Here is a 15483-nt window from a genome sequence, read left to right as displayed (position 1 = left end):
AAGTGTCCCATGACTTTTACTGTTGGTATGTTTTTAATTATAGACAAGACAGTGAAATAAAGCAGTTATTTTTTATTTTTTAAAGCGGGTGAATTTGTTATTTCACAGCAGCAGATACACATTTACAAAGTAAAAGCATCACCTCGTATAAAAATTGCTCTTGATTATCAAAGATAGAGTGAATTTTTAGATATTGTCTTCTTGTACCCTTTCCTCAAAAATGACATATTTTATATCACATTTCTTAAACAGAAAAAGACAACCACACTGTGGGAATGTTCATGAATATACAGTACAGTTTTTTTGGTCAAAAATATGTACAGACAGATATATTTACATATTTTCAAGCTTTATTTGTTCTCTTTAGCATCCCAATGATGATCTTCACCAGCATCAGTCCACTGAAAGAAAATTATAACATTTATCTCAGGATATTGTTGAAAACTGGTCTTTAAAAGCAAAGACCCACTGTTTACATAATGCCTTATATTGTACATGATCATCCCTCAGAGGGAACATGGAATAAGAAAAAATAAATTGTATACCTCGCTATAGTCATTAAACCAGCTGGCATGAACTTCCAGGAGTTGAGGAATCTCAGTCCCATCACCACGGCCAGAGTTCCTGAGGTGCCTGCATTTCATCAGTGGAGGGAAACAGTTGTTGTTGTGTGTTTGTGAAATCTGCAGTTTAACAGTCACAGTTTAACAAACTAAGCTTGCTCACCTAGTGAAAGCCAGACATTCTTGGGATTTTGAGATGCCAGATAAGCACCGACTGCAGCCAGCAGGCCAAACAGGAACCCTGCAGCCAGAGAGGTGACGCTGCCTGAGGATGAAACACAGTCAGGCTTCATTTTGAAATGAAGTTGAATTAAATTTCTCTTTTTCTCAACTCTCCACTCGTTATCTAGTTGATTTGTTGCAAAATTTGGGACTGGAGCCGAATCCATTTCAAATAGTTTGCAATCATCAGCTTCTAACTGTCTTCAAGGGGAAAAACCAACAGAGGTGGAGACTAGTGGAACTAAGTTCATGTTCTTAAGTACAATTTTGATGTTCATGACTTAAGTGCTTCCTTTTTGTTCTATTTTATATCTTATACTTCTGTTTCACTTTTTGCCGTATTACATTTAGATTGAGTTATCAATTATGTGAGGAGGAGCTTTGCTATTAAACTAACCAGTAGTGTGTTAAGTAGCTAATATTGGCTGCACAGTGACTACTTCCATTATGTAATAATATCCAATAATATAGGAGTGTGTAACACATAAATGACACTTATGTGATAAAACTTTTGTACTTTTACTCAAGTAGTATTCTAAAGCAGGATTTATGCTTGTATTGGAATATTACTAGACTGAATTATTGTAGGATCTGAATACTTTTACCACCACTAAACTTAGTTGGAAAGACTAGCTAATGGTTAGCTTCTGTGAATATCTTCCGCTGTGTCTCTCCTACCTGCTTTCACATAACCTATGAGTCCTCCTGTTGACACCAGAGCAGCATAAATGAACCCAACCCAGTCTACAGCCATGGTCACCAACCACAAATCTGCTGTAAAACAGAGTTTAATATGAGGAATAATCGATTAACCAGCACTGAAACACAACTTATCAACAGTTACACTGTTAAGAAAGTGCTGCCATATGTTTAACCATCAAAGTATCACACCAGACGTGCTAAACATAATCAAAATATTGTCATACCTGAACTTTAAATCAACTTTGAGCTAGCACCACTTGGATAGCTAGCAACTTCCGGAAGACTCGCTGAACATTACTTCCGGTGATATATTTCAAAATAAAAGTATGACTTTAGATAAGTGTAATTTTTTGTCAATCATATCTTATCTAATCCGTCTTCAATGGCGCCAAATTAAGAGTGATGTCTTATATCCGACTCATGACTATCACATAAACAGCAAGTTATGTGACAACAATCAGTAGCTCTGCTTTGTCACCTCCATGTGGTAACCATGAGTGAATGCATGTTTAATAATATAACTCCAAATAAAAAGCAACACATAGATTACAAAATATTTTTATTGATGCCCATCTCATTTCTATACTGCCATTTTTCTTATTTTCACTGTTGACAACAAATGCATTCGTTAAAATATGTACTTTAACACATCCCTGTGGCAAAAAAACAAGAAATGCACTGGTCACCAAATAAGTCCACATATAAAACAGTCCAGGTATAATAAAACATATTTATTTTTGTCATTTTATTTTCCTCCCTTTTTCTTCTTTTTGGTTTTGCTCTCATCTTCTAGAACAACTTTGTCTGTTGCAACTCGGACTCTCTTTGTCTTTGAAAGCTCCTGAGCAACTTCTGTGAACAAAAGCAAAGAGGTAGAGTTTCACATAGAGACAGGAAAAGTTAGTTAAAAGAAGTAGCCCCTAGTAAAAACCTGAACCACACACAATGCATCCCTATCAACATGACAAAATCATTTCAGTGTACCTACTAATACCTGCATAATGTGAGAACCAAGTGTAACAAAAGTCAGTGTTTGCACGACAGCTACCTTTGGAAGTTGTTGCCTCAGCTGCTGGTTCCTCAGCGGTCGTCTGCACTGATGAAGGTTTCCACACAGCGAGGCACGTCAGTCTAGCCGTTGTGTTTACTTCCCCAAGGAGAGTGGGAGACTCCAGCTCCTGTTGGACAGCAGGAGAACAACGCTAGATCAACAGCAGCCTGATAGACAACAAAAGTGTCATTTTGCTCTTTTTTTTTTTTTCTTTAACAGACTCTCAATTTTATGCTTGTAACAGAAGGTGCTATTATGTTTTACTATATTTCTGATTATATCTGATCATCTTGTTTGGTTATTATTGCTTTTAAAGAACTGTATTATTCTGCTTTGCAAAGTAGATACACTGTATGTCAATAGCTAGTGACACTAAAGTGAAGTTACAAGTTAACGGCTTCCACTCAAATGTTCATAAAGAATGTTACAGACGTGCCTCTTTTAGATGGAGTTTCCACATTCTGATGAATCCGTCGTTTGAAGCTGTCACAATCACGCAGTAATCCTCCATGATGAAACTGTCAACTGCTTTCACTCTGAAATCACAAAAGGATGCAAGTTTGTTCATTGTCACCAATATGACATAAGACGTAAAATGAAACATGTGTCCGCGATATAAAGATATTTTTTGGAACAACTTTTCATTTTAAGCCATAAAAAAATATAGTTTCACAGAATTTAATTGTTACAAAGATCAAGGTCAAGTTCTCCTCTCTACGTCAGAAATATTCTTTTAAAAAGGCAAGATCTAAATACTCTAAATACATATTGAAAATATGAAAACACCTAATAATCCCCAAACATACACAGTGGAGGATCTGGAAAGTATAAAAACACGATGAATTCACCTGGTTTCATGAGCCTTAAACTCACACACACATTTCTCTGTTCCAGTGTCGTATAACCTCACTATTTCATCGTCTCCTGCAGCAGCCAGGATGGAGTTCTAAAAAAACAAAGGATTATAACATCTATTTGAATTTATCCTAACATTGTTTATTACAGCCATATCTGGGCGTTATAGTAGATAAAGTGCAGATAAGTGCAAGTTTCTGAGAGTCGTAGTCAGGGTACTCACATTTAAGAACTTAACCGATGAGATCCTCTTGGGGTTTGTGATTGTTCCCGTCACAGAAGCCGTCTCCAGGTTGTAGATGTCCACTTTGTCGTTCACCACGACCATATATCTATCCCCATCTGGAGACCATCTGACAATGTGTGCGCCTGTTAAAAGTGTAGAGAAAAATGCTTTGAGTAATTTCAAACGTACTAATATTTCCAAACAGAACTTAAAGGGAATCCAACAGGAGTCTTACTCTGTTTTATGTTTTTGATGAAGGCTGATCTTCCGTTGATTAGATTCCACGTTCTAAAAAGACAAAAAGAAGCAAGTCATTTCTTTGAGTCTCTGTTAAATTAATAATATGCCTCACAGACTTTTTTTTTTTTGTTGTTGTCAGCCATGCAGTGAATTTTACCTGAGAGTCTTATCTGTTCCAACTGAGAGCGCGAGTTTCCCAGACGGATGGACGGACAGCGATGTGACGTGGCCTCTGAGGGAAAAGAGAGATTTAAGCAAATTACTTTGACTCGTCTGATCCAACAAAATAAAACATAGCAACGACACAAACACAACTGCCTCAGTGCTACTCTGCAGCACGTCTCTCCGTGTGCTTACACGTGAGCTTTGATGGATTTCAGACACTCCCACTTCTTCGTGCTCCACACACATAGGAGCCCGTCCTCTCCTCCGCTCAGTAGATGAGACGTCCCATAAAACTCCAGGCAGGTGATGGTGCCTGCACAATGCAGAGAGGATTGGGTTGGAAGTGCAGACTAGAAGTTAGTGCCTTTTACTTGATATTTTATACTGTAAAACCGCCCCTTCAAATTGCAAATCACAATCATAGAATCTGTGTGCTCCAATACCTATAACATAACTGATGAATGCACTCAGGAGAAGCTGGAATAATAGGAGAGAAGGAAGAAAAGCGACTGGATTGCAACTAAAATAAATAAATAATGGGGTTGCTGGCTAGTAAAAAAAACTTAAAACCTGAAAACTCACGGGAAAGCGTGCCAATTAAATTGTTTAAAAAAAACAACATTACAATAACACTAATTTTTTTAGGTCAAAAAGTCCACGAGTAATTTCAATATTATTTCAGCTTTGTTTTAAGCTAATCAGTGTCAAAATTGCATTAAAGTTGGTATGCAGCAGTTTTTCCAATAGTTTATTTGCTACAAAAAAAAGTATCTGTAAATATTAGAATACATTTGGTTGTGTCTTTATTCGTGTCCTTTCTGACCATCCATATCTTCCCTTTCAACTGTCTCCTTTATATGTTCATGCAGAAAGTTAATAGGTGTCACATGAATGCAACAAGAGGCTGCAGACCCTGTTAGACATCTTTAAGAGGCTCCTGTGGGAATCAAACCAGACATCTTAAAGCCACTGAGCCACAGCCACTAGTTCTATGCTGTACATTTAGTCAGCATGTATAATAACTACACGTCAAGCAGACGATCTAACTAAGATGGTCACCGTCATGATGCAGCAAAGCCCCGTGTTCAATCCTCTTCTTCATGTCGTACAGCTGTATGGTCTCATCTTTGCTTCCTGTAACGACAAACCTCTCACTGGCTGCCACAGCTGATATGGATGCTGTGTGGGCGTGATGTGTGAAGTCTGCCTTGGCTGTCCACTCCTGCATGACAAACCAGAATACATGAAGTGAGTAGAAACTAATGACTGATCACTTAAAAACTGAATCTGGGATAAATACATTTTTTAAAAAAGCCATGGGACTTGAGTTTCTCATACCCAGTTTGAGGGAGAAAACCCTGAATGCACTACAAGTCTGTGAACATTAAACCTTTGATCACAACATTGCACACAGGTTGTTGCCCTGCAGGATTACCCATCAATCCCTGTGACAGTTCAGTTGAGACAACAGAAAAGTCAACGCAGACCAGTTTTGGACCTTGACAATTATTCATAAATACAAAATAAGACACTCAAACTTACTTTCTCGCTAGTTTGTACTCGGTAACCAAATGCTACTTGCTCGTAGCTCCCAGCAATCAGCCCCAGTACAGCTGCCATGCTGCCACCTGAAGCTACAGAGGGCTAAGCTAGCTAAGGAGTTAGCTTTCTTTAAATTTCAGCTTTTTCTGTTGACCAACAGCAAATAACAGCTACTGGCAGTCCAGGGAGAGACATAAACCAGAAAGACCGAGACAATAAACAACGTAAACAACGCAGTGAAACTATTTAAACGCGAATATCTCTGACTGTTTGCTAAACTCAAAATAACGTGTGCAGCTGCCGCGCATGCGCAAAAGTCTACTTCCTCCCATTGGGTGAATAGTAGTTTTCAAAATAAAAGCAGGTGTTAAAAAAACAGCGACACGCAGGAGTTTTTTTTTTGTTTTTTTGTTTTTTTTAAACGGGACATGGTTTATCTTGCATTGATTTACACACTTTTTTAATGATTTTTCAAATGTGAACTTTCTCGGAGTTCATAAAATAAAACACACACACCATACATATTATATTATAGAAACACCTAATCACAACCATTGCAAGTTTCATATATTTTTATTTTCCAAGAGGACATTTCAACATGCCTTTATGTAAAATGATGTTTCTAGCAAAATAGCCACGTTTTTATTACTTCGCTGTAATTCAGGACGCAGAAATTGCAAACTACTGCATATTTCGAAGAGAAAACATTTATTATAACTCTGTCTAAGGTGCTCCTATGTTCTTCAATCATGGATTCACCCCCATGAAAAGCCCCCCTTCACTGACACATAAATAAAACCACCGCAGGATGGGACCCGCCCTCCTGATGACAGAGGGGAGGGTTCGGCACTTTCCTGTCCTCTAATTGGCTGATTCCCTTGGACACGTCATGATTGACGCCTCAGATAACTGTCCGCATGAAAGCCGTGGTTGAGAGGGGATGAGAAGTCAGAAACCTTTTTACCACTGAGCGGAATCATGGCAAGGGGGTGAGTGTTGGATGCCAAATAAGAGCAATACACCAGATTAATTTATATTTCTAAAGCTTTCTACAGTTCCTGTCATGTGTGTGTGGGTGACTTTTAACAAACTTTGTCAAGACGGAAATATTTGATATAAACATCAGGTACAGTGTAACACGACACTTCTCAGGGTGCTTCTTGGTGGTTACGTGGAGAGAAAGTAAAGGTTTGTGGGTTTTGTTTGTCCTCTGTCCCTCCTGATGTCCTGGTTCAGACCAACAACTGTTCTCAGTGCAGATTACAGGTTTGCACCGTGGATCTCTGGATGTTGTGTGTTTTTCTGTGAGTACAGCAGAGTCTGGTAGTGATTAGTGGGCTGAATTATACAACAGAGCAAACAGGACGCAGATGAAAAACTGTGTGGCTGCTGTTCCTTGTGTCCCCTGACTAAAATAAGAACAGAGAAGTTTCTGTATCAGTCTCAGCTGCTTCCTGTTATTTGCTTCTCACTCAACTTTTATCCAATGTGACACACATTTGCTCTGTTTATATGCCAGGAAGGGTGTGGCAAGGGTTTTAATGGTGTTGATGCTTTTTGAAGTTAATGCACAGTGAAGATGAGATTCATGGTTTAACTGATCATGGCCTCATGTTATTGTACCCTGAAACATTATTTAGCGGCACCACAAAACAGCATCTGGAGGTTCAGTTTTTTTCGTCTATCTCATGTTACGACCTACATTTGGAGCCATGTAATTGTAGCCTAATGATGGAGGTGGGGTCATTTTATGGAACTGGACTGTTTTTGTTTTTTTTTCTGCTGGCATTTTGTTATCCAACAAAAGAAAGCACCAGGAGCAAGACAGGCCCCTGGGAACAAAAATGACAAAACAACAGAAAGCTGCCAGCTGCTGCACATGCTTCAGGCCAGACTCTATTCAAAAACTTACAAATTAAAACATTTGTAGGTGGTTTGATTCTCGGTGGCCAGGTTTCTATGTTGTTCTGAGTTCTTACATTCACCTAAATACTTTTTATTAATATACTGACATGAGAAACATTAACAAACTAGCTTATCCTTAAACTTGCTGATATTCTACACATATTTAAGTTGTTCAGCTCTTGATTAGACATAGAGGGCCTTTAAAACTCTGGGATCAAATTGTAGCTGCACTTGTTTGAAATGATAAATGAACCAAAAACATTACTCCTCTTTCCCCTTAATGGCACTCGGCATTGGCGATACTGTAGTGTGGTTTTATTTGGAGAGGTTTTGAGATTTCTGCCGTCTCAAAATCAAATAAAACCCCAAAATAAATGGCCCCCAAATAACAAAGACGAAACATGTTGGTTTAAACAGGTTTCCAGGCTGTTATCTACTGAGATGGTTTTGGTTTGGTTTATTACTGCAGCTTCCTGTTAACTGTTGTCATTTCAATCATTAATCAAACAACTCGTTCCAATGAAAGGGTGCCATGATGAGTAGGAGGTTTCCTGAATCACACGTTTGATTGGTTAACTTCTGAATTAATCAGTGAGGGTAACAAAAGGGAACTCCCAGGGTGCAACGTTCTGCTGGACTCCTCACGTCTACCTTCACTTGTGGAGTCCAGGAGACGTCGGGGTGTTTGGATGTGTACGTTTACGTGTTCATTTTACTACTGTTTGTCTATTTGCATCATTAGTTTTCTCCTAAATTCATATCTTTAAAGGCTGTTCTCTCAAAATGAGTTTTTTCTCCTGCTCTGAATCTGAAATCTCAACTTCAGGAGCATTTGAATACACCAGACATTACAGTTCTCTGAATTCTGAAGGTTTTTGCAGAGAGATTTATCATCCATAGCCTGATTTATATCAGCTTTTATTCTTACAAATGTGGCGAAAATTGTATTTTCATGATATCCAAAAGTCCCTCATTAAAAACCTTTGGCTCTAATGTGTCTCTTAATGTGACTTTATTCAGATTTTTATATTCTGGAAAACTATGCAAATTAGAGCATTTTTAATTAAATAATGTCCCGTTTACACATTCAAACATCAAATTTCAGAAAAATGACCAGATTCCAAAATGTGTCCGAAACAGACTCGTACCGCTGTAGCGTCTCTGTTTCGTCGACCTCTGCTGCTGTGATTAATTCACTGCCTGTGTTTTCTGTGCCTCCTCACAGTCAGCAGGCCGACCAGGAGCTCACTGAGGTGTTGAACCAGCTCTGGAGCCTGGACACCAACCGGCTCAGGCCGGGGACTGATTACATTATTTCCCTGCAGGTCAGCAATGCAAAACACTCAGAGATAACATGCAGTTTAATACAGTACACATCAGCTACGACATGATAACTAAAAGGACTAAGAGCCTACAGCTATACTAACACTCCTGTCTGGTGTTTTATATGGATTTTCTGTATTTTTTCAAATGACTGTGTATTTGCATGTGTTTTATTCAGGGGAAGGCAGGTTATGTGGCTCAGGGCAGTAACTACGCCAGAGACCGAGCCAGGGCGCCGCTCTTCACCCACGTCAATGAAGACAAACTCAAGAGTATTGAGACATTTGCGCGTAAGCAGCAGTTCATGTTCTTTTTTTTCCCCCTTTAAACTTCAATCACCCACACTTTTAACAAGCTCGCGTCATTTTTATGCAGATTTCATTAATTTGCTGGACAACTACGAGGCGTCCACCGGCGTATCGGAGACGGTAACGTCAGAGGAGCTCAAAGAGAACAGGCTCTTCATTGATGCCATAATGGAGACCGATGTCATGAAGGTGCAGTAGCTGTGAGAGAGGCAGTTTTCTCATCTATCATCTACAATCAGACACGCAGCACACCGGCCCTACACAGCAGCTGCTCTCCTCACTCCTCAATAAATGTGATGGTGACTAAAAAAACAGGAATGAGCCATTATTACTGTTGTACGTTCACCTCTCGGGCGCCTTTGTAATTACAGGACAAATAGTCACCTGGCATTTTGTAAGATGCATTTTCACAAAAACACTGAAGGCTTTCGGCGTGAGAAACATTCAAAGAGACCGAATATTCACACTCAACATATCAGCTTCAGACTGCAGAGTTTATCTTCAGTACTCTCAGTTTGGTAAAATGCGTTCCTCATGCTATCACTACATAAAAATAGCAGCCTGTAACTTTTATTTTACATGTTACACTTTTTTGTCAAGTGTGCATCCTTGTTTTACAATTTCACTTTGCACTTTTCTGTATTTTGTGCTCAATAACACACATTTAAAGTCAAAAGGTATTGCTCATTTACAAAATGGTCTCATAGCAAAATCAGTTTAGTTGCTTTTCTGGAGGATTTTCACAAGATCTCCCTCATAAAGATCCAAGTATCCATTTTTCTAAGCACTTCTAGAAATTTTTTCTAAGGTCAAGACAGATTTTTCACCTGGAGGCCTGAAATGTCGTCATACTGTGTGTGTTTGTTGTTTGTTGATAGTGTGCTCACAAGTATCTGGTCACGAAGGGACAGTCCCCATCAGACTCTGGACAGTTCAAGAGACAGCTGTATGACATCTGGTTCCGCCTCTACCACCGGGACAGGAGCGGAGGGTGAGTTTCAGCGTAACAGCAGGGGGAGCTGCTGCAGTGGATTAAGAGTCAGTCCTGGAGGTCAGCACAAAGAGCACAGGTTTAATCATCTACAGAATAAATAGTGGCTGACGTGGATTTTTCCTTCTCGAGAATCAAGAAACTAAACTATGAATAAATACAGTGATACGACAAATCTACATTTAAAGCTGGTTTTAATCAGAGTTTTCTATGTTCTTTCTTAAAGCTATATTTAAGTTGTAAGCAGTGAATGCAGTAATGCTGTTTTAAGGCTGCAGAGCTTTTACAGTAGATAAGATGAAATGCAGTTTTAAAGGGACTTGATCTCTGCATGAATTAGAGACACGTGTTGTTTTTCCATCACAGTGAGGATTCCTGTGGGTTTGAACACGTGTTTGTGGGAGAAACCAAGTACGGCCAGGAGGTCATGGGTCTTCACAACTGGGTCCAGTTCTACCTGCAGGAAAAACACGACCATGTCGACTACAAAGGCTACAAAGCGCGAGCCAACAAAGACACAGTAAGACAACACTGTCACCATGACGATACTGACCACATTGGTTTTGCAGGAGTTCCTTAATGAGCCGCTTTCATGGTTGTTTTACAGCCTGATGAAGATGACCACGTCCTGAACCTGCAGTTCAGCTGGAAAGGCCTGGTGAAGCCGATCGGCGGCTCCTTCATTGGCGTCAGTCCAGAGTTTGAAGTGGCTCTCTTCACCATCATCTTCCTCATGTCGACTGAGAAGATGACGTCCGTGGTGGTGAAGGTGGACGAGTACCTGCTGGAGCTGGTTGTCTATCGGCACGGGCGATCCATCGGCACGTCCTTCCCCAAACTGCTCAGCAGCAACAACAGGGATTTGTAATATTACACCACTGCCGAGCTGTCAGACGGCTCGTGAAAACACACATTTACAATTTGTTTTACACTTTCATTTCATTCTTATGCAATATAAACATTAGACAAATCTGGATCAGGTTCTCTTTGCACTAAACGTCAGGCTTAAACCGCCTATAACGAGCCGTTTTTAGCCTAATCCTCTTGATCTGGAATAAATATAGCTGCTTATTAAGCATTCATTCTCAATTATCTTTATCAGTCTGTATACTATTGTGGAGTTTTATGTGTATTCTGTACGGCAACCTAAAAACAAAATGTATTATTATTATTATTAAATAAAATTTCCTTTGTTTACAAAGCAATGATGGTATTTTTATTCTAGCTCAGATAGTTTAGTTTTAGAGATACAACAAAAAGCAGTATAGTTTGACATAAAGTTTTAATGTCTGCCAGCTATTCTTCCTGTCAAAGTTCCAGCTTTTACCATTAGTGACAGTACAAATTACTGTAAAACTAAAAAACTGCCTGAAACAGCTTTATTAAAGATGGTTGGCAGCAAAAAAAAAAAGTAATATGTTGATAATATAATAAATCCAGAAATCTGAATGAAATTGGAAATTCTGAGATAATCCAAATCTTTGTTTTTCTCTGAAATCTGACGTTATTCTTGTACTGCTGAGAGTAAACTTAGAAATCATGTTATTTTGAGAATAGTAAAAATCTTTTTTTATCCTTATTTTATCTTTTAAATGTTGTCGTCCTAAATTTTATTGTTGTATGTTGTAGAAATTGTGTCAACCCTAACCGAGATCAAAAGACGGAACATATGTAACTGGGATAAACCTGAATGTTTCTTGTAGGCAAACTCTCATTACTTTGTTAAAGAATATTTTTAAGCCCTGCAAATGTTTGCATGTTGGGTACGTTAACAGCAGAAATGAATGTAGTTAATTAAAAATCAGATCTTCTATAGTGAAGCTCCAACCTGGATCCTGATGCTTCATACAGGACGTTTGGCTGCTGGGAAGCATAAATCTTTGAGGTAAACAGCTAAACCGGGGTTTGTTTGTTCATCCTTTCATGATTATTTTTGATATCTGGCCAACAGAGTGCACCTACACAAAAGACAACACACAACATATTACAAACGCACACACAAACCAACAAAAACACCCATTTATAGAGTAAAACATCTAAAAAAAAAAATAGAGACAGACAGTGATAAATTGACTTTTACAGAAAACAGGCAGACGCCATCTGTTTTTGGAACTTTTTCCCCCCAACTTTTTGGCAGAGTACAGACCACAGAAATCCAAATAATGACAAAAGCACCATCTTTGGCACTGTGTGACAGTATGATCCTAAACTCGAATGAATCAGTCCAATAATTGTACAGTTTTGAGCTAAACCACAATTAAAATTAAGTCTAAATCTATACGGCTGAGCCGTGTGAAACGCTGGAGGGATTTGAATTTTAAATGACAGACACAGGAAGTGGCGACATTAGCATTTAAATTACTATTTTATTTGGGAAATTTCAAATTCACAAGGCTAAACTTCTCAATTCATCCCAATCTTTTAAATTGTGTCTTAGTGAAACTAAATGAACTGCTTTGATTGTACATTCTTAGGAAGAGAAAAAAAAAAAAACATTTACATGGGTCGTCCCTGCTGTTATTAGAGGCAGGCAGTTTATATGTCAGTGGGAAATCCCAAGAATGGGATAACTAGGATGAACCCAAGCAGGTGACATACGCTCTTTGCGATGTTATGCAGAGTTGAAATCACTTAGCAAATTGTTCAACCTCCTGCTGGTTGCTCCGACACATTCAGAATCATTACAGCTCGCGCTTGTAAAATCAAATTTTAAAGGCTTATTAGTCTGGTTTTGTATTTCTGCGTAATGTAGCTCAGTGTCACTATAAGATTCTTTCTTCACCGTGGATGTCAAACCCCCTCCAGTGGTTTTTTTAGACCATCTCTGTCCTTCTCTTTTAACTTTCTCCGAAGAACCTTCGTCAGAGCTTTTAAGGACATGAGTCTTGATTTCATCCTTCTCGTCTGCTGACTCTTCAACTGAAGCTTTTTGCGAGCTGTGGCAAGCTGCTCCTGTAGAACATTTACGTTTGATAGTTTGTGTTGGCCAACTCTTTCCTTTTCCTTCAACTTTTCCTGAAGAGCCTTTGTCAGAGCTTTCAAGGACAGGAGTTTGGATTTCATTCTCCTCGTCTGCTGACACTTTGTCCTCAGTTTTTTGCGAGCTGCGACAAGCTGCTCCTGCACTAAATCTGCTTTACGCTTGAGTGCTCTGGCAGACTCAGCTGGGTAGCTGTGATCAAGACACTCAGAGACTCGCGGTTGTTTTGTGCAGAGGTAACTATGATCATGCAGAATTATTTGCGAGTCTCCACTTGTGGTATACTCAGCCGTGTCACCCTCAGCCGTGTCGCCCTCAGCTGTGTCGCCCTCAGCCGTGTCGCCATTAATGACCCCCTCAACATCGGCACCAACGATAATCCTAATGATGTCATCATGAAGGACAAAGTCATCGATACTGGTCTCATCTGCAGGCTCCTGCTTCACAGCGATGTCGTCATAGTCAACAGGAGGAATGAGGCCACTAGCTCCGTTGTCAAAGTAGGTAACGGGCTCAGTATCCACAGGCCTGGTAATATTTTTCTTTTTCAACCAATATGCTGGAAAGTTGAAAATGGTAGGCACAGCGGTGTCCTTCAGCCTCCTCTTCCCCTAACGGTAAATACAGCAAACATCATCATCATGTTAGAGATTTTTTTTTTCCCCATTTACAATTTACGTTATATTTTGTGATTTAGGTAAATACTTTTTAAAGGTGGTTATTATACTAAAGCCCAGCACAGACCAAAGAGAAGCTGTTTTAGTATGGTCTGAACTGGGCTTAATGCTTAAACATTTTAGACTTAACAACAGAAATAAATTACATCATACAAAATAAATTGAGGAAACAATGAATTTTGCAATAAAACATATATCAAAAAGCGCTAACATGATACAGGCACATTAAAAACATGATGACATTACATCTGCAAGTGCACCAAATGTTGGTCTTTGTAATGAAACAGACCATAAAGGGTTACTGATGATGTCATTACATGTTGAAACTATCAACACATTCAGATTAACTTTAACTGAAAAGTTACCCAGTGTTAGGTTTTGTATTTCAGCCACTTTCACCACTAAGTATTGGTACATTGAGAAAATCTGCTGTGTAATTAGTGCATGAAAATGTATCTGTGTACCTTATTGTCTATGAAGAACTGATCCTCCTCAAAGTGCAAAGTGCAAAGACGTGATGATTTAGTCGGGGTCCAGTTATTTCTCCTCACGTTCATCAACCATTTCTCTAGTCTGTAAGCATCACTTAATGGAAACCTGAAAAATAAAAAGTATATTAGAGGACTGTTGTGTATTCAGGCTCTAAAGCACCACATCTTCAATGGAGATGACGAGTGTTTATTTAAGAGGAGATAATGTACATAAATTAACACTTTGGTTTGATTTAGTCACACAGGCTAGTTTTCACCTGCAGACTCTGGCCAGTTCATGGCTTGTAAAATCATTAAACAGGCTATATTAGGCTCGTTTGTAGTCCAGCCATTTCTCCCATTACTTGTCTACATCACTATAACACATTTGGACAATGGCCGCCTGGTGGCTAGTTTAGCACGCACTCAAACAGAGCAAATATTTACATGAAACAGGCTTAATATTCAGAATATGTCTCCTTTATAAAGTCACTATATCACATACTGCGGTCGAGAAAGTGCCGGCATGCACTTTAATCGTTAGCTTGCATTTCCCGTGAAAAGAAACACAGAGAAGAACGACCAGCTTGGGCGACTCCACTGGCTCCACAGAGCCAAGATGGCGACGGCCAAAATGCTAAAGTCAAAGCTTCAAAGCGGCGGTCTCCAAACAGTCGGGTAAGGTCACGGTGGCTACGTCCACTACTTCATTACAGTTTAAAACAGTCTATGATTAATTGCAGGCTACAAGCCCCGCGGGATCTGTTGTCGTTACCATAGAAAACACAAGTTACCAGCTAATGCTCGGTTAGCAACATCCATCCCTAGTTCACTGTAAGTGTCATTTCAACTGGGATGCTAATTTTGGCTAGCCATTACAGCCTCGATACAGTGTACTTACCGGAAAAACTGAACAGGGGACTCTTTAGAGGGTCTTTTAGTACAACCGAAAGCTGAACAAGACATTTCAGTCGAGCAAAATGTTACTTTCGTCAACTACAAACACTGTCAACAGTGCTGCCAACTAATGTTCAACGCATTCTTCTTCTTCTTCTTCTTCTTCTTCTGCTTCTGCTTCTTCTTCTTCGTTTATTGGCGGTTGGCAAAACCACCTTAAAGTCACATTTCCGCCACCTATTGGACTGGAGTGCGGGTCGATTATAGAGACAGGGAAAAACTAAATTCTCTCTATTATCTCCGAAGATAATGTACTTTACATTATATCTTTCCTTGCAGATTCCATCATTTGGTCCTCATATTTAT

General features: G+C 39.3%; 4 protein-coding genes across 4 annotated transcripts; 1 reads left to right on the top strand and 3 right to left on the bottom strand.

Annotated features, from left to right (window-relative positions):
- Positions 1 to 57: 57 nt before the first annotated feature.
- On the bottom strand, positions 58 to 1786 carry LOC139214163 (transmembrane protein 14C-like). The gene is made up of 5 exons (XM_070844926.1): positions 1712 to 1786; positions 1464 to 1559; positions 727 to 828; positions 546 to 633; positions 58 to 401 (listed from the first exon to the last, which is right to left on the bottom strand). Exons 2-5 carry the CDS (start codon positions 1537 to 1539, stop codon positions 344 to 346), a joined length of 324 nt encoding a protein of 107 aa, XP_070701027.1. The 5' UTR covers positions 1540 to 1559; positions 1712 to 1786; the 3' UTR covers positions 58 to 343.
- Positions 1787 to 2197: 411 nt separating this feature from the next.
- On the bottom strand, positions 2198 to 5802 carry pak1ip1 (PAK1 interacting protein 1). The gene is made up of 10 exons (XM_070844924.1): positions 5567 to 5802; positions 5084 to 5246; positions 4217 to 4337; positions 4017 to 4091; positions 3855 to 3907; positions 3617 to 3762; positions 3387 to 3484; positions 2975 to 3074; positions 2536 to 2665; positions 2198 to 2339 (listed from the first exon to the last, which is right to left on the bottom strand). Exons 1-10 carry the CDS (start codon positions 5642 to 5644, stop codon positions 2233 to 2235), a joined length of 1071 nt encoding a protein of 356 aa, XP_070701025.1. The 5' UTR covers positions 5645 to 5802; the 3' UTR covers positions 2198 to 2232.
- A 668-nt stretch (positions 5803 to 6470) lies between these two features.
- Positions 6471 to 11246, top strand: LOC139214162 (uridylate-specific endoribonuclease C). Its single transcript, XM_070844925.1, has 7 exons — positions 6471 to 6555; positions 8697 to 8796; positions 8973 to 9084; positions 9170 to 9291; positions 9981 to 10093; positions 10460 to 10613; positions 10701 to 11246. The coding sequence occupies exons 1-7, from the start codon at positions 6545 to 6547 to the stop codon at positions 10959 to 10961; spliced, it is 873 nt and encodes a 290-aa protein (XP_070701026.1). The 5' UTR covers positions 6471 to 6544; the 3' UTR covers positions 10962 to 11246.
- Positions 11247 to 12097: 851 nt separating this feature from the next.
- On the bottom strand, positions 12098 to 15262 carry LOC139214672 (THAP domain-containing protein 1). The gene is made up of 3 exons (XM_070845578.1): positions 15122 to 15262; positions 14215 to 14347; positions 12098 to 13684 (listed from the first exon to the last, which is right to left on the bottom strand). Exons 1-3 carry the CDS (start codon positions 15184 to 15186, stop codon positions 12884 to 12886), a joined length of 999 nt encoding a protein of 332 aa, XP_070701679.1. The 5' UTR covers positions 15187 to 15262; the 3' UTR covers positions 12098 to 12883.
- Positions 15263 to 15483: the final 221 nt, after the last annotated feature.

The sequence above is a fragment of the Pempheris klunzingeri genome, chromosome 15 (assembly GCF_042242105.1).
Source record: "Pempheris klunzingeri isolate RE-2024b chromosome 15, fPemKlu1.hap1, whole genome shotgun sequence".
Lineage (NCBI taxonomy): Eukaryota > Metazoa > Chordata > Actinopteri > Acropomatiformes > Pempheridae > Pempheris > Pempheris klunzingeri.
This window is presented reverse-complemented; position numbering and strand designations above follow the sequence as displayed.

What these genes read in the sequence shown, in the direction of transcription:
- pak1ip1 (XM_070844924.1), bottom strand. Translation starts at nt 5,644, where the DNA reads ATGGCAGCTGTACTGGGGCTGATTGCTGGGAGCTACGAGCAAGTAGCA. An exon ending in GGAACAGATAAGACTCTCAG is followed by an intron (nt 3,908 to 4,016) that starts GTAAAATTCACT and finishes TTGTCTTTTTAG; the next exon opens with AACGTGGAATCTAATCAACG. An exon ending in TGAGGCAACAACTTCCAAAG is followed by an intron (nt 2,340 to 2,535) that starts GTAGCTGTCGTG and finishes TTTTGTTCACAG; the next exon opens with AAGTTGCTCAGGAGCTTTCA.
- LOC139214162 (XM_070844925.1), top strand. An exon ending in ATTACATTATTTCCCTGCAG is followed by an intron (nt 8,797 to 8,972) that starts GTCAGCAATGCA and finishes TGTTTTATTCAG; the next exon opens with GGGAAGGCAGGTTATGTGGC. An exon ending in CGCGAGCCAACAAAGACACA is followed by an intron (nt 10,614 to 10,700) that starts GTAAGACAACAC and finishes GTTGTTTTACAG; the next exon opens with CCTGATGAAGATGACCACGT.
- LOC139214163 (XM_070844926.1), bottom strand. Translation starts at nt 1,539, where the DNA reads ATGGCTGTAGACTGGGTTGGGTTCATTTATGCTGCTCTGGTGTCAACA. An exon ending in CATAGGTTATGTGAAAGCAG is followed by an intron (nt 829 to 1,463) that starts GTAGGAGAGACA and finishes TTTCATCCTCAG; the next exon opens with GCAGCGTCACCTCTCTGGCT. An exon ending in GAATGTCTGGCTTTCACTAG is followed by an intron (nt 634 to 726) that starts GTGAGCAAGCTT and finishes GATGAAATGCAG; the next exon opens with GCACCTCAGGAACTCTGGCC.
- LOC139214672 (XM_070845578.1), bottom strand. Translation starts at nt 15,186, where the DNA reads ATGTCTTGTTCAGCTTTCGGTTGTACTAAAAGACCCTCTAAAGAGTCC. An exon ending in TCCCCTGTTCAGTTTTTCCG is followed by an intron (nt 14,348 to 15,121) that starts GTAAGTACACTG and finishes TTTATTTTTCAG; the next exon opens with GTTTCCATTAAGTGATGCTT. An exon ending in AGTTCTTCATAGACAATAAG is followed by an intron (nt 13,685 to 14,214) that starts GTACACAGATAC and finishes ATTTACCGTTAG; the next exon opens with GGGAAGAGGAGGCTGAAGGA.